This window comes from Eucyclogobius newberryi, unplaced genomic scaffold (genome assembly GCF_026437365.1).
Source record: "Eucyclogobius newberryi isolate DKJ021-1_F unplaced genomic scaffold, fEucNew1.0.hap1 SCAF_20, whole genome shotgun sequence".
Taxonomy (NCBI): Eukaryota; Metazoa; Chordata; class Actinopteri; order Gobiiformes; family Gobiidae; genus Eucyclogobius; species Eucyclogobius newberryi.
In genome coordinates this window covers 8,366,973-8,388,758 of record NW_027315835.1, presented here as the reverse complement: position 1 = coordinate 8,388,758, position 21,786 = coordinate 8,366,973, and the positions used below count along the sequence as shown (strand labels likewise).

At 38.6% G+C, this 21,786-nt stretch overlaps 1 protein-coding gene across 3 annotated transcripts in view; it reads right to left on the bottom strand.

The window, feature by feature from the left end:
• The window catches only part of prkcea (protein kinase C, epsilon a), a 74,114-nt gene extending 52,604 nt beyond the window's left edge, over positions 1-21,510 (bottom strand). The window contains exon 1 of one of the 3 annotated variants that reach the window (XM_072455532.1): positions 21,027-21,510. In XM_072455532.1, coding sequence (XP_072311633.1) covers positions 21,027-21,371 — 345 coding nt within the window. In that variant the 5' untranslated portion in view covers positions 21,372-21,510. The remainder of the gene's footprint in view (positions 1-21,026) is intronic. The other 2 variants (XM_072455531.1, XM_072455533.1) reach the window with 2 other exon arrangements.
• Between the last annotated feature and the right edge of the window lie 276 nt (positions 21,511-21,786).

Sequence of the window (21,786 nt, the reverse complement as noted above, 5' to 3'; positions counted from 1 at the left end):
AAATAAATTAAATAGATTAAGTAAAACAAATAAAAGAAATAATATAAAATCAATCAAATCAATCAAATCAAAATAAACCAAAATGAATAAAATAAATGAAATGGATAAAATGAATAAAATGAATAAAATGAATAAAATGAATGAAATGAATGAAATGAATGAAATGAATGAAATGAATGAAATGAAATAAACTAGTCGCCTATAACACTAATTCTAACCATATTTTTATCATTGCTATCTGGACTACACAAACACATGACAAAACATTTTTTATAACGAAGTCAGAAGCATTATTAAATCAAAATGACAAAAAATAATTAAATACATGAAATAAAAAATATTCTCTATCAAAGCCGTCATTTCAATGTACAATAAAAATAATCGTTTGACAAGTCGACCACTAAAATAATGGTTGTTTGCAGCCCTATAATGTGTGATTAAAGCTGTTCGTCTCTGGTATTTTAGTGTCTCGACGTGTTCATAAGAAGCTTCACGCTCTCCGTCTCACGATGTCGCCGAGTCCAACACTCCGTCATCAAACGCCATCGAATCATCAAATCTGACCCCTCACTGGCCGCGGCCTTCACCCACTTTCCATTTTTAGACCATGTTTTTAAGCCTTAGTTAATCTGCGTCATTGTAGCGCTTTAGCAGCACAAATGTTACAAAACCAACGGCGGCTTAAGACAAGTCGTCCGAAAGACCTAAAAGCATTTATTTATAGAGGACATTTTTATTATTCCACGATTGAAACTTGTTTTTAAAAATGTAGATGTAACTGTTTATAACCTTTTTCAAATAAATGATGTGATATTTTGAACTGTTTTTGGTTTCGTAAACAGAAGATTTTGATTCTGATTCTGACTTTTACGCACACGATTTTGCATTTAACAGAAATGGAGAATGACTCATATTTTATTGAGCTGTCTTATAATTACTAGGGATGTCACAATATCACATTTTAGAGTTACAATTTTTATGAGAAAAAAACAATCATTCAAAACTGCAGATTTCAAACAACTGAGAAATCTTTAATTTTCTTTAATTTCTTGTTTTGTTTTCGTTCAAGAAAAACACAATTCAAATGTACAGACAAAGACGAAAAATGATGATAAAATAAATACATTATTATAATAATAATAATAATAATAATAATAATAAATTCATGAATTAATAAAAAATTAAATGCTAATTCAGGCATCCAAGAAAATAAAACTAAAATTAAAAAAGTAAGGTTAAGGTACACAACGTCCATGATATGAGTCCCATTTTGTCCATTTAATGTTCACATTTGTCTTTGATTTCCATTGTCTAACACACGTATAGTTTGTCAAGTTTTATGAAAAGAGAATGTGACAAAAACAGCCAGATAAAACACATTTCGCTGTGTCACATGTTTTTTAAAAATCGTAAATTGAATCCAAAAGTCTAAATTCTGCTTCTAAAACATCACGATCGCTCAATAACGAGACCTGAACAATCACGATTATCGATCAACCGAACAATCTGACCGCTACGAACACCTTTGTGACCATCTAACGGCTCGTAACTGTTAAAAGCGTCGCCTCGTTATTGGAAAAGGATGAAGAATAACTGTAAATGAACCGCATTAATTCACGGCGTTGATGTGATCGTTGGTCGGCGCTGGGCTGGTGTAATCCCTCATTCGTCTCATTAGTTAAAATCTATTTATTCAAAGTGCTGTAGCTGTTAATGATGTAACTGCAGTCATACGGCCGGAGCAGCTGCACACGGGTTTGTCTTTCAGGTTATAAAATATGCGTAACAAATATTATGCGCCGAGGGCCATGTGATTCTAACCATGTGGCCTTGACGTGCTTTATTAGATTGTACTGTCTGCTGCCGTGTTCCACTTCAACTTCGTTACGCGACTCAAACGTGTCAATAATGCAGTCGTGACGTGTTATAAACTATTTGACCGTGTGTTTCGTGTTATTATCTCGCGATTTCGCTCACATTTAGACTCGTACGGTGTTTGTAAAGCGCGGTACGGGATGCGAACGGCCGGAACTATGACAATCCAGCGCGGTTTTGCCTCGTTCGACACCAGTCTAAGGTTATTCTGGACTACGACTGTCGAAAGTTAAGACATCTAGTACTGAACGTTGAAACTGGACTCATTTGAACAAGTATCGATACTAAAAAAAAGTCAAAATGTGACCTTTCCTGAGCAGGTTTAGAATGATCATGAGCTACGTCAGAGTACGACACCACGTGGTAACATTAAGAATGAAGCATAAACTATAAAATGTGCAGAAAACGACACTATATTGACTAAAAAGTGTGTTTTTTTTAGCTGATATTCCATCTGGGCATGTTAGACCGTGCTTTAAAATATAGACTCTCTAGAATACAACCATTTTGTACAATTTACATTCAGATTAATCACCTAATATGTAGCGTTTTTGCATATTTATCTTGTTTGTTTGTTTGTTTGTTTGTTTGTTTGTGCGTCCGAGATGCCATAGTGCTCCTGTTTGTGTGGCTCTGATCGCACTGGATTTAAGTGCCCTGAACGTATAGACCTAGAGTCTTTAATATAGGGTCAAAATACAGTCAAATATAATATGTTTAATATGAGATTGATATGAGTTTATTTTGTAAGAAAAAAGTCGGGCTTTGAGGTAAAAAAGTCAAATTTGAGTCTAAAGTTTTCCAACACATTACTGCGCCTGCTTTATGACGTCAAACTTTCTGAGTGATTAATTTGACATAAACGGCAAGAAGAAAAAAAAATAAACTTTATATTTATGTATGGAAAGGCTGAGCCAAAAAATATGCAATTTTCCTTCTATAATGATCACATATTTTGTAATTGCGCTAAAAAAAGACCTTATTTAGTTAGGACATTGTTACTTTTCTACAAATTTCATAAAAAAAACTAAGAAAATGTCTTCTAAAAACATCACAATTACCGTATTTTCCGGACTAAAGGGCACACTGGATTATAAAGCACACTGGATTATAAAACACACTGGATTATAAAGCACACTGGATTATAAAGCACACTGTCAATGAATTGTCTATTTTTGATCATTTTTCATATATAAGGCGCACCGGACTATAAGGCGCATTAAGCGAAACAAAACGTGTATCACACAAAATCGCTTCGAGGTCAGTAAGTGCAACCAGAATTAATCCATATACAAGGCCAGCGCCTTATAAGGCGCAATGTCGTTTTTTGAGACAATTAAAGGTTTTTAAGTGCGTCTTATAGTGCAGAAAATACGGTATCATTTTTTTGCATTTACGCTTGTACTGTGACCTGAATAATCACAACTATCGATTACTCTCATAACCATAACATAGATGGACACAATGAAACTCTTCTAAACACTCCTAAAGTCTCATTCTCAAGAGTTTTAAATGCTCTGTTTCACCCGCTGATGTCATGAGGTGGACTCTTTGCGCACCTTTACACATTGTTTTCCATAACAACATTCAAACGGCAGCTATCGTTTCTACCCTTTATAAACTAGTTACATCCTATACTGGCAACAACAGCTACAATAATATTAGCTTGAGGCTGAATTACGTTTACCTGTTTTCCATAATATAATGATAAAGAAAATCAGTTAAAAAATACACAAAATACTGCAAAATATACATCAAAATTGAGACTGAGCCCGGAACTGAACCTGCTCTAGACCACAACGTAATCAGGTCTTTAAAATCTCAAACTGTACGTGTCACGTGACTAAAAACAGTGCAATAGTCGGTAGAATAAATCCAAAACAACGTGTGCGACTGGCGGATCGGGGGGGCGGATGTTAACGCGGTGGCGCCGGGCGACGAGGGCGGCTGATCTCATTAGCCGACACAAAATCAATCATGTCAGCGGTGATGTAACAGTCAGAGGGACAACAGTGTGCGGCGGCGAGCTCGTACGGGAGACTTATCGCCGCGGACGACTGTCAGTCAGGCCGGGGAGACGTTAACGTTAAATCAGAGCGAGGATTATTTGGGTTTTAAATTATTTGCGCACGATGTTAACCTGCAGAGGAAGATTTATTCATTTATTATGGTTTTAGAGGCGCTCGGTGTGTCCTGTGCAGCGTGAGTGTGTGTGTTTTATGTAGTTTGATCCGATTTGAGCTGTAGACGGTAATAAATGTAACTTCTATGACTCATTATAGTTATTTATGAATGATTTTTATTCATAGCAGCTCATTTTTAACAATATTTTACACTTAGAAATGTTTTTTTGTGTTGAGGTGGGTTCAATATTGTGATTTTTTCATTTTTTATCCGCCCTTTTTGCGGCGTTTTAATGATAAAATCTTCCAAACATCAATCATGACCTTATGTATGTGATATTGTACGAGATGGTGTCGTATCGTAACCGCGGGCGACAAAAGGAAGGGAAGATTTGCCTGCATTTCTAGGCAGCGTTCGTGTTTTTGAATCCAAGCCCCGAGTCTCGCTTCCTCTTTGCAGTTTTGTTTTTTCCCCTTTCTTCGGAGAGAGGCGGTCGCCACGGGGACGGGCTGCCATCGTCGCCATAGAGACGAGCATCTCAATCACACAGCGGCCGATTAATAAGCATCACGGTCTGGTTAATATTACACTGACCGGCCGGGGCTACAGGGCTACGGGAAGAGGAGAGAGAGGGGAGAAAGAGAGGAGAGAGAGAGAGAGAGAGGAGAAAGAGAGGAGAGAGAGAGAGGAGGAGAGAGAGGAGAAAGAGAGGAGAGAGAGAGAGGAGGAGAGAGAGGAGAAAGAGAGGAGAGAGAGAGGAGGAGAGAGAGGAGAAAGAGAGGAGAGAGAAGGAGGAGAAAGAGAGGAGAGAGGAGGAGAAAGAGAGGAGAGAGGAGGAGAAAGAGAGGAGAGAGAGGGCAGAAAGAGAGGAGAGAGCGAGAGGAGGAGAGAGAGAGGAGAGAGAAGGAGGAGAAAGAGAGGAGAGAGAAGGAGGAGAAAGAGAGGAGGAAGAGAGGAGAAAGAAAGGAGAAAGAGAGCAGAAAGAGAGGAGAAAGAGAGGCGAGAGAGAGGAGAAAGAGGGGAGAAAGAGAGGAGAGAGAGGGCAGAAAGAGAGGAGAGAGCGAGAGGAAGAGAGGAGAAAGAAAGGAGAAAGAGAGCAAAAAGAGAGGAGAAAGAGAGGTGAGAGAGGGGAGAAAGAGAGGCGAAAGAGAGGAGACAGAGAGCAGAAAGAGAGGAGAAAGAGAGGAGGAAGAGAGCAAAAAGAGAGGAGAAAGAGAGGTGAGAGAAGGGAGAAAGAGAGGCGAAAGAGAGGAGACAGAGAGCAGAAAGAGAGGAGAAAGAGAGGTGAGAGAGGGGAGAAAGAGAGGCGAAAGAGAGGAGACAGAGAGCAGAAAGAGAGGAGAAAGAGAGGAGGAAGAGAGGAGAAAGAAAGGAGAAAGAGAGCAGAAAGAGAGGAGAAAGAGAGGCGAGAGAGGGGCGAAAGAGAGGAGAAAAAGGGGCAAAAGAGAGGAGAAGGAGAAGAGAAAGAGGGGCAAAAGAGAGGAGAAGGAGAAGAGAAAGAGGGGCAAAAGAGAGGAGAAGGAGAGGAGAAAGGGGGGCAAAAGAGAGGAGAAAGAGAGGCGAAAGAGAGGAGACAGAGAGGAGAAAGAGAAGTGAAAGAGAGGAGACAGAGAGGAGAAAGAGAAGTGAAAGAGAGGAGACAGAGAGGTGAAAGTGTGGAGAAAGAGTAGAAAAGGAGTGTTTGGACGAGAGGAGAGAGAGAGAAGACAGAGAAAAAATGGGAGAGACAATTTAGGAGGGAGAGACGAGAGGACAAGAGGATAAAAGAGGAGGAGGAGAGAAAAAAGATGGAGAAGAGAAGAGAGCGGACAGACACAAATAGATGAGGTTGATGCAGATTGTTTATATGATATTTTTGGGCCGATGTGTCATTTAAATCGACTCTAAACGGTTTTAGAACTCGGCGGATCAGCGCGCCGCCGTGTTCTGTGCAGCATTTAAGCGCTCGAATAAAGCTCGAAGTGTGCTCTTTAGTCCCCTCTAAATGAAACACATTGATCCAGTCCCCGGGGCCACACAAAAGAGGTTCAAACTGACGCTCCGGAGGGAAAACGCTCAGTCTGACCATTAAAGGGCCAACGACAGGTTTTCATTCTAGTTTGTTTGTACCTGCTGTGCATATAAATGATACTTTTACACCAATCGAGTCGCTACTTGTGGTGAAAAGTGGAAAAATGTGTAGAAAATGACAGGAAGTGACATCACACCACCAGGGACACACGCTCCGTCCAAATTGTATGGGTAATTTAGACAAAACAAACACATTTTTTAACCCTCTGAACATCAATTTAACATAATAAAGGTGCTATTATATATATTTGTAAAAAAATAATAATAATAAGGGAAAAAATAAGAAAAAAAGATGAGTTTTGGGTAATTTCCTAGTGTGATGTCATCAATTACAACCAGGAAGTAAAATTATAAACTATGAAAATTTACAGAAATGTGCACTGTCCCTAAATAAAATAAATAAAATAAATAAAATAAATAAAATAAAATAAATAAAATAAATAAAATAAATAAAATAAATAAAATAAATAAAATAAATAAAATAAATAAAATAAATAAAATAAATAAAATAAATAAAATAAAATAAAATAAAATAAAATAAAATAAATAAAATAAAATAAAATGTGTCTATTTTTTAGCTACATTTAAAATATATATAATCTTAAGTGCCTTTCGGTTCAGTAAGTGGTCCGACCTGTCAGAGGCCCTTTAAAAGCACCGCGCTGAAATGCAAAGACTTCCAAGGCCCTTCCAGCAGCACCCGTGGGACGCCGGGCTAAAGTATATTTGGACTGAAGGTCCCGGGGCGTTGTGAGTAGGTGATCAATGGCGTGCGGTCCAGGACTGACCTCTGCTCCACACGGCCGGCTATTTGTGCCCCGACGTATGGACAGAACATGGGCTTATGCAAGAGGACGCAGCCTCCTCTGGGGTTTGGGGTTTGCTAATTAATGAGGTGCAAGATGTATCGAAAAATGTATATCCCAAGCATTAAAATATGACTACTAAATGTGATACAGTGTGGATATTGTGGGAAGCTGTATCAATAAGTATTGTGGTACATTTTACAAAATTATTCAATAAAGTCAATAAACTATTTTGGTAATTAAAATTGGTGTATATCATATTCTATTGGTTTAACAAAGAAATACAACTTATTTAGTTCTCATAAAAATGTGATATATTGCAGAATATATTGCAACATATATCAACTATCACATGTACCCTTGAGCATATTAGGTTATGAAGTGATATTTGTGCACTATTTTGGCTAATTTGACAGTTTTGTGCAACATGAAGCTCATTTTAGCACATTTCTGATGGCGTGATATAATATTAGACGATTTTTATTCCTCATATTGATCGATCTTGTTTTTCAATTTCATTTTTTCTTCACAAAAACACGATAACATTTCTTTCAGTGTCGCTTTAAAAAACAAACAAAACATACTTTACACACAAAAAATGACTGAATCTCGATGAATTGCCCAACCCTCATCGCCATAAACCTATTGAGACATGAATTATTTAAGTTGTAATATCAATGTCGAGACTAAAACATTAACGTTCCTATTGAATTATGCATTATTAAGGCTTTATGCGGCTTGATACAGGACACGACTTCAGCTTCAAGGTTGAGTGCTGCTGAAATTATCTGAACGAGCCTGGTTAAGAGGTTTGGACTTTAAAAAGACAGAGGAGCAATTCAGATTAATTGCAATGGAAGTGTAATTTATATGGCTGCGATTGTCGATTTTGAGCATTTAAGAAACACAATGTCCTCTAAAGACTAGGGTGGTTGACTAAAGAGCTGCCTGGTCGACTAAAGACACGCCCTATCGACAAAAGGGGGCGTGGCAAAACTACAAAGTATCTCCATATCTCTAACCCAAACTCAAAAGGCAACAACTGCACAGAAAGGTACGAGAAAACGATGTATTTTTATGTTGCTGTTGCTGTTGTGCCGTCGAAAACCTTTTAATCTAGATAAAATAATTAGTCGATTAATAAAAATGTGAATAGACCATCAACCGATTAATCCACTAAACGACTTAAGTATTGAAGCACGACTGAGCGAACTCACTCTGTATAAAACCTCCACAAACATAACCGAAAAATGCATGTGTTTCTTGTATTATTTTAGCAAATAAAGGCACAATACATGATTTTCTTTTTTAACATGTACTAAAGTAAAATATATTTTTTGCCAGAACACATATATTGTAAAAGCAGCTCTAAGGAAGAAAATGAGACCGCTGTGAGCTGTCTGCATTCAATTATAGGGCGTTTTATTCTCTGCGAAGCAAGAGGTGCGCAGTTAGCGTGCTAGTTGTCATTAGTATGCTAGTTGCCATTAGCATGCTAGTTGTCGTTAGCATGCTTGTTGTCGTTAGCATACTAGTTGTTGTTATCGTTACTGCGGCGGCAAAACTCGCTCTGGGCTGGTTGTGAAAAGCATTTATAAACTAATTGCGGTGAATAACTAGAATGCTACGAATGCGTTGGGTCAGTTAGCATGCTAGTTGTCATTAGTATGATAGTTGTCGTTAGCGTACTAGTTGTCGTTAGCATGCTAGTTGTCGTTAGCATTACTGTGACAGCAAAACTGGCTCTGGGCTGGTTGTGAAAAGCAGTCATGAACTAATTGCGGTGAATAAATAGAATGCTACGAATGCGTTGGGTCAGTTAGCATGCTAGTTGTCCTTAGTATGCTAGTTGTCGTTAGCGTATTAGTTGTAATTAGCGTGCTAGTTGTCGTTTGCGTTAATGCGGCGGCAAAACTGGCTCTGGGCTGGTTGTGAAAAGCATTTATAAACTAATTGCGGTGAATAACTAGAATGCTATGAATGCGTTGGGTCGGTTAGCATGCTAGTTGTCGTTAGCTTTTCTGCGATGGCAAAACTCGCTCTGGGCTGGTTGTGAAAAGCATTTATCAACTAATTGCGGTGAATAACTAGGATGCTACGAATGCGTTGGGTCGGTTAGCATGCTAGTTGTCGTTAGCTTTACTGCGATGGCAAAACTCGCTCTGGGCTGGTGGTGAAAAGCATTTATGAAATAATTGCGGTGAATAACTAGGATGCTACGAATGCGTTGAGTGAATGAACAATACACGTGAACCGCTGCACAGAGATTATCAATGAACTAGTTGCAATACCTGTAAATAAGAGTGCTCTATTTTGTTTTTATTCTGTTTACTTACCTGCTAATAATATTGCCTAGTCTTGTGCTAGCTATTTTTACTTTATTTTATTTTATCTTGTTCTATTATCATTATTTTATTATTATTATCTTTATCTTTTTATTTTGTATTTATCTATTTTATTTTGTTTCCCCCCTCCATTCCCTATTAAGATTTTTTTTAAGACACGTTTTTAAGACAGTAAAAGTCACGTATAGCGCCTTTAACAGTTCCACCGTCGCTCAAACGTTAGCGCTCCTGAACACAAAAGTGCAGAATCTTGACACACGCATTTATAAAACAACTAACTATTGATTTTCGGAGTATTTTGGAACAAATAAAAACCAACGGCGCACACTGATTGGGAAAACAATACGCTCCAAACCACTTAATATGGCGGATAATGGATACAAAATACTCCCGGCTTGTTTTTATATTACCCACCAATGTTTCCTCTGGGACAAAACTGTGGTGGAGGCCGTCTTTATGGACATCATCACTTACACTCTGAGTAATGGTTTAAACGGGCTGAGAAACAGACAGAAACAACCACCGTTTTCCCTTAATTAACTCTGGCTAGACGTATGCAAATGTGTGTCTGACTGAGATTTAGATTTGCATGTTGTGTTTGGAAATGAAGATTCAGCTCACACAGAAATATGAACTGCAAATTAAAACATATGTACTGTATTTTAGAACATTTTTGGAGAAAGATTTGCAGGATTTTACATATGAATATTCCCAGTGGAGAGAGGATATGTCACTGTTTGCCCAGGACGTTGTTTTACCTCAATCATTTCAGACATCTTGGATTATATAGTGTACGTAGAAAGATCAAATGTCCGATTAGCTGTTAGCGACACGACGCTAACATATAGTGAGTTGTCAGGTTTGTTTTTGAATTGCAGATCATCACTGTTCAGAAAGAATAAGCTCTTTATTTAACTTATTGCAGCAAAATTGACATTATTATGATATTTGAATTTACTTTTTGAAAATAAAATGTACATGCCTTAATTTAATTTAATTTAATTTAATTTAATTTAAAAGTCTGTAAAAATAAAAGGTTCATATTGACAAAACCAAGATTAAATCAAGGCTAATTTTGGACTTTAATAAAATAGGAAAACAGTACATTTCTGTCAGATGGAGGACCTTGTTGTTATTGCGATACATTTAGTCAGTTACGATATTGATTATTGATATATTGTTACTATATTTTCATAAAGTTTTCCTCACTTTTGTGGTTAATTTCACAGTCCATAACCATTACTGTGGCATGACCAACCAAGAAATTTAAAGATTGCAAAATGATCCTCTGATTATTGTTATATTGTACGACTGTAACAATTAATTGATTAATTGTGACAACAGTCGAATATCAAAAATAATTGTAGTTGTGTTTATCGCACTATGCAGACTGTAAAACACGTGCCAAAAGCCGTTTTATAGTAAAACAGCAGAATTATTACATCAAAATGTCAAAAAACAATAAACTATTTCTGATTTCAATTCAAAAAATCACTTTATTCGTAATTATTATCTGTCTAGAATCCTTCAATCGCCACATTTCAACCTGTAATTGATTGATAACGTGCTTAAAAAGTCTCAATGCACAATAGAAACAATAGCTTGACTAGTGGACGACTGAAAACATCGTTAATTGCAGTCGTAAATTGGAAGCAACGTCCAAAAATATAGCAATTATCATTTCTGTCAATATCAGCCTTGCAACGTTTCATCTGTAATCAACCCCACGCGAAACTGCAATACTAATCTAATCCCATGTCCCGGGAACTGCTCCGTCCTTAAACCACCTTTGTGTTTTTGTGCCGTTTCAACCAAAGTCGGACAAATAATGTAAAAAAAAAAGAAGAAAAAAGCTGTGGAAATGTCCGGCGCGATCACATGTCAATGCTGCTGTCTCCCGCCCCAACAAGGAGCCCTTTATCCCGGCCAGCGTCTGCTCAGAACAGCCCTAAAGATGCATTGCGGGACATGAAAGAAGGGCTATGTTCTGCTCTCTCCATCTGAAGTGCATGAGGCTGGAGTCGATGGCAACAGACCAGAGGGTTTTATGGGCCTGCGCCGTTCGCTTTGATAAAGAATGTGAATAAGAATGAGCAAAAAAAAATGGCTTTAAGCGGCGATCGGAATATGATAAAACGCGAGTCCAGACGTGTTTAATGGTCGCAGTAGCGTTACATTAAAGGGCACATGATTGGTTCTCGTGTCGGGTTATCGCTCGGTTTCCTGTGCTGAGTAAATATTTGTCGTAGTTTTACAATCGTGAAGTTGCAGTTTGTGAAGAAAAAAAAGTTGAAAATAAAAGTTGAAAATGACAGGAAGTAGAGCCACATTCTAAAACAGGCTGTGATGTCATCAATAAGCGACGTTTGACGATGAAAGTATTTACAGCAACTGACACTTCTTTTTTTTTTTTTGACATTTTCATTTAACAAAATAAAGGTGTTATTATTTGTCAAAACACAACTATTGAGTCATTTGTAAGGATGTTGGTCCTTGTTTACAAAACGGTTGCTAGGTAACAGGTGTGGAATTACCTGTGTCACGTCTGCTGCTCACCAGGAAGTAACATTATAAACACCAACAAAACTGGGGGAAATTAAGCAGACTTTTCAGTGAAATCTTTGTAATATAATAATGTTTCCTGCTCTTTAAATCATATTTTGTAGAGACTGAGGCAAAGGATAAATATTGTTAAAGGAGACACTATATATATATCGGTGTTAAACGTGCCATAATTGTTTCACTTTCTCATTTACAGCCTCAAAGTTACATTTAGAGTGATTTATGTATGAGGAAGAAGCTATTGCTGTTAAAATCTGTATTTTTTTTACCAAAACTTAGTTGGAGATGTCAAGATTAATGAATAATTCAGATTTTTCAGATCATTGTAAAATACATCCACAAGGAAATGACTTTGTTTATCTAGCTGTTTTTGTCAAATCAAATTATCATCAGCGTTGTGTAGCCAGTGTGAAATGAGCAGCAGTGATTTGTTGTGATGAAGTTTACGCTGCCACAGTTTTATTTTACTAGTTTTAGATCAATGTTGCAATGTCAAAAGCGCAACGTAAAAATGATGCTCAAAGGGAGACACAGATTATAACTATAGAGACAGAAGCATAACATGTTGCTAATAAATTGGCCCGACCAAAGTATGAAAAGACAAAATCAACAGGAAATAGAATACAAAAAGCCTCTGTCCCGGTGTCTGTTCATTTGTTCATGATTAAAGGACACATATTATGCTAAATTCACTTTGTTTTCTCCTTTTAACCATGTTCTAACACTGTTCCCTCGTTAAAAACATTCAGTTGCATTTAGCTTCAGTCGCACTAGTTTGATGAATCCTGTTTAGAAAATCGTCTCCCCTCCGAGCGTCAAAAACACTCTAATGCTCTAAATGTCCTGATCTGTGACGTTTTCTACATCTGTGAGTTGAATTAAATCTTCTGCGCCGGTTTGAAGTCCATAAATCCTCACCAGACGCGTTCAGAGCATTTACGCCGTCAAATCACGACCTTTACAACTGCGTGGCTGAGTCTGCGTGCGAGGGAAAGAGCGTGTATGTAATTCCCTGCGCCGCCAGTAGACGGATCCCCTCGGGTCAGTCCCAGAGATTTAGAAGTTGTTATTGCTTTTTGTTTTTTTTGCCGCAGCCAAAAGACAGACATAGTTTTAAAGTCAAATGGAACAGCGGTGTTGAAGACAGGCTCCAGTGCCTCATTAATTTATGAAGGCCAGAGAGAGAGGCCAGGAGCAGTTACAGAGGCTCGACTGCTGAAGACACAGTGCGAACAGGAGAGAGAACGTTAACTCTGCATTCGCTTTACACACGGTCAGCATCATCGTGGGAAGAGCAGTCCATGGAAAACAAGGCTTTTTCACTCTTTAAATGGTCACATTTAAATGGTCACATTTATATAGCGCTTTTCTACCGTCCAGGTACTCAAAGCGCTTTACATCAAGGAACCACTTTACAGACGTTTCCAGGCAGATTATTCGTATATTGAGCATAATCAGTACAAAATAAGTCATAAGTCATATTGTTGACAGGACAAAACACAAGACAATGTGTGGATTGAATGAATCTGTTGGATGGATGGATGAAAACGCTGCAGGGGGAGTTTCGAATGAGCCGTAGCATTTTGGATGTTATCATTCAATGGCGTTTGTGTAACTGGCCGGTTGCAAAGACAGTTATTGTTTTACAAAACTTAAGTTATGACTCAATACTTTACATACGACGACTATTTATATCATACGATTGTCCAGGTTCAGTATTTTTGTGTCGGTTAGCATTAGCTTAGCAGTGACATAGAATAAAATAGGTTTCTGTTGCTATAATGACTCATGAAAATCAGAATTAAGAATGTTTTTTTTATTTCTTTTTAATGAGCGAATAAAGTTAATTGTCTAGATAAAAAAGATGCACATATATTATTCAAACTCAATGCATAAAATGTGTTGTTTTGAATGGCAACGGTGCTAAATTTAGGTTTTAGTCGATACCTTACCATTTTGGTCGACATATATTGTTTTGTGGCTGAGAATATTCTTAAAATTTTTGCCTATACCTTTAAAAAAAATAATTATATTGTGCTAGGACTGGTCGTTTGTGAAGATAAATATAAAAGAAAGAAAAAAAGTGTCAAAAGTAAACCTGTAGCGGATGAAAATACATATTATCATTGATCTGTGACGTTAGCATTGCTGCATCATCCAAAAAATATCCCGACAATGACTCCCGTTTTCCAGTGTCAGATGTTAAAACAAATTAGCTAAAACTCGTTAGCGTTCGACACATTTATCCCTCATTTCCCCCCCGAAGCTGTGTCTGAAAAAGTGACAAATTCGAGAGCGAGAAGATGGCGCTAATCACGATCACGCCGAGCGTTTCCCTCCACAGGCTACGAGCTATTTTAACGCTTTTGTGGTTCTTTTGCTCGTTCTTGAACGCGGGACCAAAATAAAGGTGACAGTTCAGGTCGTAAGGGGTTGTTGTTGTTGTTGCCAGCAAATGCACAGCTGTCAGTCCGCCGTTAGCGGTTAGCTGTTAGCGCCTGCGTTTCAAACTGAGAGGTCAAGCGGAGGTTAAAGTGACATAAGGCACATGTCCAAAGTGACTCCAATGACATACTTATACATAGAAGGCAACAGTAACATAACTTCAAATGCAAATAGAGTCAGTGGTGGAAAGTAACAAAGTACAGAAGTATAAGTACTAAAAAGCTTCAGTTGTAGTCATCTGGACTCAGTTTGAAAAAATAGACGTTTCGACTCTCATCCAAGAGTCATTGTCAATAAAAGAATTTAGATCGAGAACTCCGATATTAATACTGTTCTGTGGTAAGACCCGCCCATTGGGAGGAGCCTTCCTGAAGTAGAAAGAGTTGTTTGTTTCAACAGAAACTCCCCCCTTGTATCTACCGAGCTAGCCTATTCAGAATCTTAATGGGCTATCGATCTAAATTCTTTTATTGACAATGACTCTTGGATGAGAGTCGAAACGTCTATTTTTTCAAACTGTGTCCAGATGACTACAACTGAAGCTTTTTCTACTATGGAACACGCCTGGACAAATGAGGGATTACACCGACAAGTACTGTATTCAAGTAAAATATTTAGACAAATGTTAAACTTAAAGTCCCAGTTTTAATACACGTTTCACTAAAATGTAGCAAACGTGATTATATTATATTATATTTAAGATTATGCAAAAAAATGTTGCCTATTTTTGCCCAGCTTGACTGTTTTGGTGAAGTTTATGATGTTACTTCCTGGTTGAACATGAGCAGCAGATGTGACATAGATAGATAGTGTTACCAAGCAACCATGGTGTAAACAAAGGCAGAATCCATATAAATGACAGAATAGTTATGATGTGATGAGTAATGATACTTGATAACGACTTTATTTTGTTAAATTATTGTTTAAGATGTCAGAAAATTGTGTTCTACTTCCTGTAAATGTCACAATTTTCTTTTATTCCTGTTGTCAACACATAGTAAAGTCTGTGACCAGCTTTTTTAAACTGAACTTTCTGAATGACAAAATAATGTTCAAATGTGACAAAAAACTTGATATTTAGATTTATTTTGGGGATTAAAATTGTCACTATTATCAATACATTTTCGACATCCCTAAGTATGAAATGCTAAACCAATACAAGAATTTTCAAACAGGTTTTATACATAATAAAAAGCATGGAATTTAAATATGATATTGTTTGCAGAGGGTATGATATTACACAAATAAGATTAAAGTTGTAATCTACCATTGAAATTGAGATTTGTATTAGATAATCTTGCAGCCAAACTTTACATTTACGCAGAGAGAATTATAAAAATGACCTAAATAAAATACTGCAGTACTGTAGTAGTAAATACACAATAAGTACTATATCAACTTATCGGTCAATTTTGGTGCTCAATACTTATTGCTTGTACTTTTTCTGTGCTACTTTTACTTAATTATATGAACATTTGAGCTGTAACGGAGTGAATAATTAATACATCTCTGGCTCATTAATATATTAACAAACTACTTAAGTGTTTCACTGTGTTCAGCTCAAGTTCATTTAGAAAAGGTTTTACTGGGATTGTCCTGCTTAAGTGCGATTGCAATAGCATAAAACAGCTTCAATATTATCCAGATGTTTTACAAAATGTGATATTGTGATAGGAATATTACATATATTAGTCGCCTCTAGTGACCGAATTTCACTTTTTGTTGTTTTTACTAGAATATAAAGCTTTTCCTCCCAAACGACTGATAGTTCTATGTAAGTTTATGTTTTATTTGCGTGCATATTCATGTTGGTGTTGCTACGTTGCTTCGTTGGAAGTTTGCGGTTCATATTTATCACAGTTTCTCATCAGTCGAGTGTCAGTTTGTGAAGAAAAGCAGAAAAATAAAGTTTAAAATTAAGCACTGAGACATGAAAATAATTCCACGCAAAATTCAAGAATACAAGTAACAGTTTAAACATTAATTTTGTAAAATAAAGGTGCTGTCATCTATCTTTATTTATGTTTTAATTGACTAAGAATGTAACCGTGACATATGCACTTTAATTCATCAATAAAACTGACTGTTGTTGAAACTGTCTCGTGTCATATTCGCACTAGAATTCAAAATAAATGTCCAATTTTACTCGCAATTACAGGTTTACACGTTTACAACCTGGTTTAGACGATTAATAAGACTAATTCTGACTATTATTGTTGAAACCGTCCCAATTTTCAGACTTAATATTTGCCATAAACGTCTCATTTCAGTTTTATTCGCTACATTTATAGTTTCCATGTTTCCATTGGAGCATAAACTATAGATTTAACCGAACGTGGCACTGCTAAGGTCAATGGTGCGTTTGACAAACACTGAATGGCTTGGTAAAAGTGACATTTTGTGGGTTCTGCAGTTCCTGTTTTGAGAGTTCTTATCGCAGGTTGTGCAAATCGCATCTGATATTTTCCATTTAGCATTTATGTAAGTCTGGAATTATGACAAAGTGTGATATAGAGTTGTGGAAAATATTACAACATCACAAAGTCGTTCGTGAGTATCTATAGCGCCTTTCGTTTACCGACCAAATGTCGACATAATGAGTAAAAATTCAAATTTGACTCAGAACGAAAGGTTTGATCGAGTTTTACACCAGCAAAATAAATAAAAACACTCGTGACGAACTGGACAACGAGGTCAAATGTTCATATGTCACTTTGGTGCACTCTAATAATAGACTTTATCTCATATTTCCATCATAAATCCATCATAATTTCATAATTTAATCTGCATCAACCTCTAGAGAGACGAGCCATGCATTTTTAAAGCTCATGCAAAGGAAAAAATCTGTAACGTGGACATTATTTATTCAGTTTGATTTATTTTCATCTCTTTTATGTGTGTACTTATTTTTTTATCTTTATATCAATGTATAAGGCTGTGTCTGTATATTATGTGATGTAAAAGTGCAAATATTGCGTTAAATAAAAATAATAATAAATAAAAACATGCTTTTAAGACAAAATTATGTAATTTTCAAAACAAAATTGACAAAATAATAGTGTCAAATATGATTTTTTTTTAATTAATTAACAATAGAACACAGTTCACATAATAGTAGTTTCTTTAGTATTACCATGTGATCTTAAGCATATTCTGATATAGATCATAATAAAACTATTCAAGAAAGGTTCATATTTTCTCCTGTTTGTGTCGTGTTTGTGCTGTGTTCAAAATGAGAATACAGTTCTGATACTGATGTAGTTTAATCTACTTTGACGACCCTTTCACGTACTACAAACAATACCACACACGTGCAGCACATACAGGCAGGAATCATAAATATTCAGGTCAGAATAAACATTGAACATGGTGAATAATGGGACAGGTCTGTTCATGTCACGCTTGTGCAACTCAAAATGTCTGCATCAAACGGACCATATTTCTGACAGTTGTAGAAGCAGAGATTTTCATAAACTGGGCCTGTGAGTAGAAGGTGTGTTATTAGATTACCGTACCTCGCATTACCTCATCAGGCTGAAATTACAGAGGCGAGTGCCATAGACACGTTAGACGGGACTTTTACATTTTAAAGCCATTAGTTCGACACAAAGAGGCCTCTTAGAAAAATGACTGCGAGCAATCGCTGAAGCTAGCTCCTGGCAACAGGACAGCTTTAGTCCGGGTTTAGCCTGGGTTTAGTCCTGGTTTAGCCTGGGTTTAGCCCAGGTTTAGTCCTGGTTTAGCCCGGGTTTAGCCTGGGTTTAGTCCTGGTTTAGCTCGGGTTTAGTCCTGGTTTAGCCTGGGTTTAGCCCAGGTTTAGTCCTGGTTTAGCCCGAGTTTAGTCCTGGTTTAGTCCAGGTTTAGTCCTGGTTTAGTCCTGGTTTAGTGCTGGTTTAGCCCTGGTTTAGTCTTTGTTTAGTCCTGGTTTAGTCCTGGTTTAGTGCTGGTTTAGCCCTGGTTTAGTCTTTGTTTAGTCCTGGTTTAGTCTTTGTTTAGTTCTGGTTTAGTCTTTGTTTAGTGCTGGTTTAGTCCTGGTTTGGTCCTGGTTTAGTCTTTGTTTAGTTCTGGTTTAGTCCTGGTTTAGTCCTGGTTTAGTCCTGGGTTTGTACTATTCTAAACCTGACTTTGGATTTAAGTGAAGTCCTGGTTCAGGAGCTGGACTTGTTCTAGTCCTGCTCTATATAGCACTAGTTTGTCTCCATGGAAACAAGCAGGTGACGCCGCGGAGCCAGGTTACAAGTCAGATCTGTGGCCATGAAATGGAAAATCCTGATGTTTTAAACTTTTAAATAAGTGTATAAGGTGAAAATTCTGCACTTTTGGGATTAATTTTACAAACATTTCATATTTATTTGAAAATTAAACCTTAACTAACGATTAAAGAAGTGTTTTAACACGTTTAAAGACATGTTTTAACACGTTTAAAGAAATGTTTTAACACGTTTAAAGACATGTTTTAACACGTTTAAAGACATGTTTTAACACGTTTAACACGTTTCTGTTGACATAATATTGTCTGAATGTCATTATCATTTCATTTGATTTATTTCTGGAATATTAAAATGTGGAGGAGCTTCATGGATTACAACATGTCGACTTGTTGCTTTGAGGGGCCAGTCTTTTAAGCTTTAAGATTTCAGAAACGTATACATGAGGTGAGGTAGCTTAGTCTCCACGGAGACATTATTACTTTACCTTCACCAGGGCCAAGTTACAGGTCAGATCCGCGAAGATGTGACCACAGTAAAAAATGCAAGTTTTTAAGGTATTTTGAGCATTAAAACACCAGTGAATGAACTGGAGATGGACGAGTTTGATGTCATGCTGTGAGAAACTCTTCTATCATGTCAGGATAATTACTTTATTGACTTTATGTTCAATGAATATTTGGAGGTCAATATACTTTTTCTTTGAACATGTTTTGCTTTTTTCCTGTATTTGATCAAATATGAGCTGCAAACGGTTGAATAATTAACCTGTGTGGGTCGTTATAGATACAAACTAACTACAAAAGTGTTGATTGCACTGGTCATTTATTGCAGCTCATGTCAATATTGCACATTTTGAATATTTGATGTAAGTTTTTGTCATTGTCTTAAATTTGTGTCTATATTACCTTTAAAAATCATGTATTTTATATTCAGCAATACAATTTATCACACTTGAAAATGTATTATTGCGACCTATTTCCAGTTAAATCAATTGTTTTGGTTCAAATCTTCATTTAATCCTGTTTTTTTTACTCGATCGTAGTTTACATTTCGCCCCCGTCACTTTCCTGGAGACGCTCAAGCCCCAGAAAAGTCACAGGAACACGGGCCTTTCCCACCGCGGGCGCGCTGAGTACTTTGGGTACTACTCGCTCGGGCCGAGTACTCGAAGGTACTTCTTCCACCTCTTGCTGGGCGGCGAGAACAACCGTGTCGTAACCTGTCTTGCTCCATCTTCCCCCCCCCCCTCCCTCCGACCGCACCGGGAGACAATGAGACAGGAAGCGGCGTACGATGACAACTTCCTGCCACTCTAAACTCAATCAACAAGAAAACAACAGGATGTGCAGCGCTGCCGTCTCCATCACGTACCTATCTCCACACGCCGCGCTATTTTTAATCCATATCTTCTTCCTGCGCCCGTCTATTCTTATTATTGTGAATATTGCAGTTTGATGAAGAGGTATCGTGGCCGATTCAGGTGCCGTCTGTGGCCGGAGGAGACGCCAAACTCAACGTCATGCTGGAGTTTAGTTCAAACGTGGCATTTGGCTGAGATAAAGGTGGTTTTATGACTCGGATAAAGCTGTAGTTACGACAAAAAGACGCGGGAGGTGTTGTGTGTTTTTGATTCAAACGTTTGCGCATCGTTCTGGATGTGTTTAATCTGCAGTGTGAGTTTGTGACGTTGATTTAAAACCGCAAATCACAAAAAGCACGACTGTAAAACCTGTTTATTGTTGGATAAAGCGGCGGTGACTGATGTCGACAACACGAATGTCCCACTAAAGACAGGAGATGTTCCAGCTCATCATCGTGACTGCCATCGGTGCAAAGTCACTAATAAATAATCGAAACCAGAACATGAAAGCTAAGATTGAGACATCGACTTTTAAGCTTCTGTAAGTGACAAGTTCATGCTCTCATCTGCTTCAGCCGTTCACTCTCACACTTTAAACTACAGTCAGAACCTCAGCACAGTGAGGTGACTTCATATGTGGTTTAATGCTGGTTTAATGCTGATGTTTTAGTCCTGGTTTAATGCTTGTGTTGGCCTGGTTTGGTCCTGGTTTAATGCTTGTGTTGGCCTGGTTTGGTCCTGGTTTAATGCTTGTGTTGGCCTGGTTTGGTCCTGGTTTAATGCTTGTGTTGGCCTGGTTTGGTCCTGGTTTAATGCTTGTGTTGGCCTGGTTTGGTCCTGGTTTAATGCTTGTGTTGGCCTGGTTTGGTCCTGGTTTAATGCTTGTGTTGGCCTGGTTTGGTCCTGGTTTAATGCTTGTGTTGGCCTGGTTTGGTCCTGGTTTAATGCTTGTGTTGGCCTGGTTTGGTCCTGGTTTAATGCTGATGTTTTGGTCCTGGTTTAATGCTGATGTTTTGGCCCTGGTATAATGCTGATGTTGGCCTGATTTGGCCCTGTTCTGGTCCCCTTTCATGCCCATGTGGCGCGTGTGTGAATGCACCCAGACCCTACACCACCCGTGCCCACATTAAGCCCACATTAAGCCCGCATTGTGCCCAAATTGTGCCCACATTAAGCCCACATGAACCCGCATTGTGCCCACATGAACCCGCGCGTGCCGTGGACTCACCCAGTCCTCGTAGTGCCGGGTCCCGTTCTGGAGCAGGTCCTCCAGTTGGATGGTGCAGTTGGCCACGAAGTCGTCGTATCCGATCGGCGCGTCGTGGAACACGGACAGCTCCAGGCTGCGTCCCTCCCGCACCTCGGTGCAGAACTCCTGGTGCCACGCGGGGCTGTTGGTCTTGGTGCGGGTCGCGGTCTGGCCCAGGCGGGTCTGGTCCAGGTTGAGCGCCAGGTACGGGTCCAGGAGGAAGGAGCCGCTCTTCCCCACGGCGTGACGCAGGGCCCACGGCGTCGGCTTCAGGTCCACCGCCTCGCACACTTTGACTTTGAGCAGACCGTTGAACACGGGCATGTCTGCGGGAGAATGCGGGTCCGGGAGACGCGCGGGGAGACGGTTCTGTGACGCTGCGGGGCCCGGATCACAGGCTCACCGCGTGTGCAGAGGGATGAATTAAAGCTGCAGCGGTGCGACTGTGACAGCCATCATCACGCTTTATTATTCTATCAAAACGCACCGCAGCTTTGTCATGTGCGTGACTGGAAAAGACAGCAACACGTAGCAGCTGCGGCCCCTCCACGCACACGCACGCGGCGGCGGGGGAAACACACACCAAGTTGTCTCTGTTATCTTCCCAAAAATCTGAATAAAATGGCAGACGTTAAAACCATCTACATAGTTATGCAACGGACCCGCAGCGCTCCGAGGTCACGGCCGTGCGTCGGACACGGGCTCGTCCGCCGCGCGACGCATCAGAAAAACTGCAACA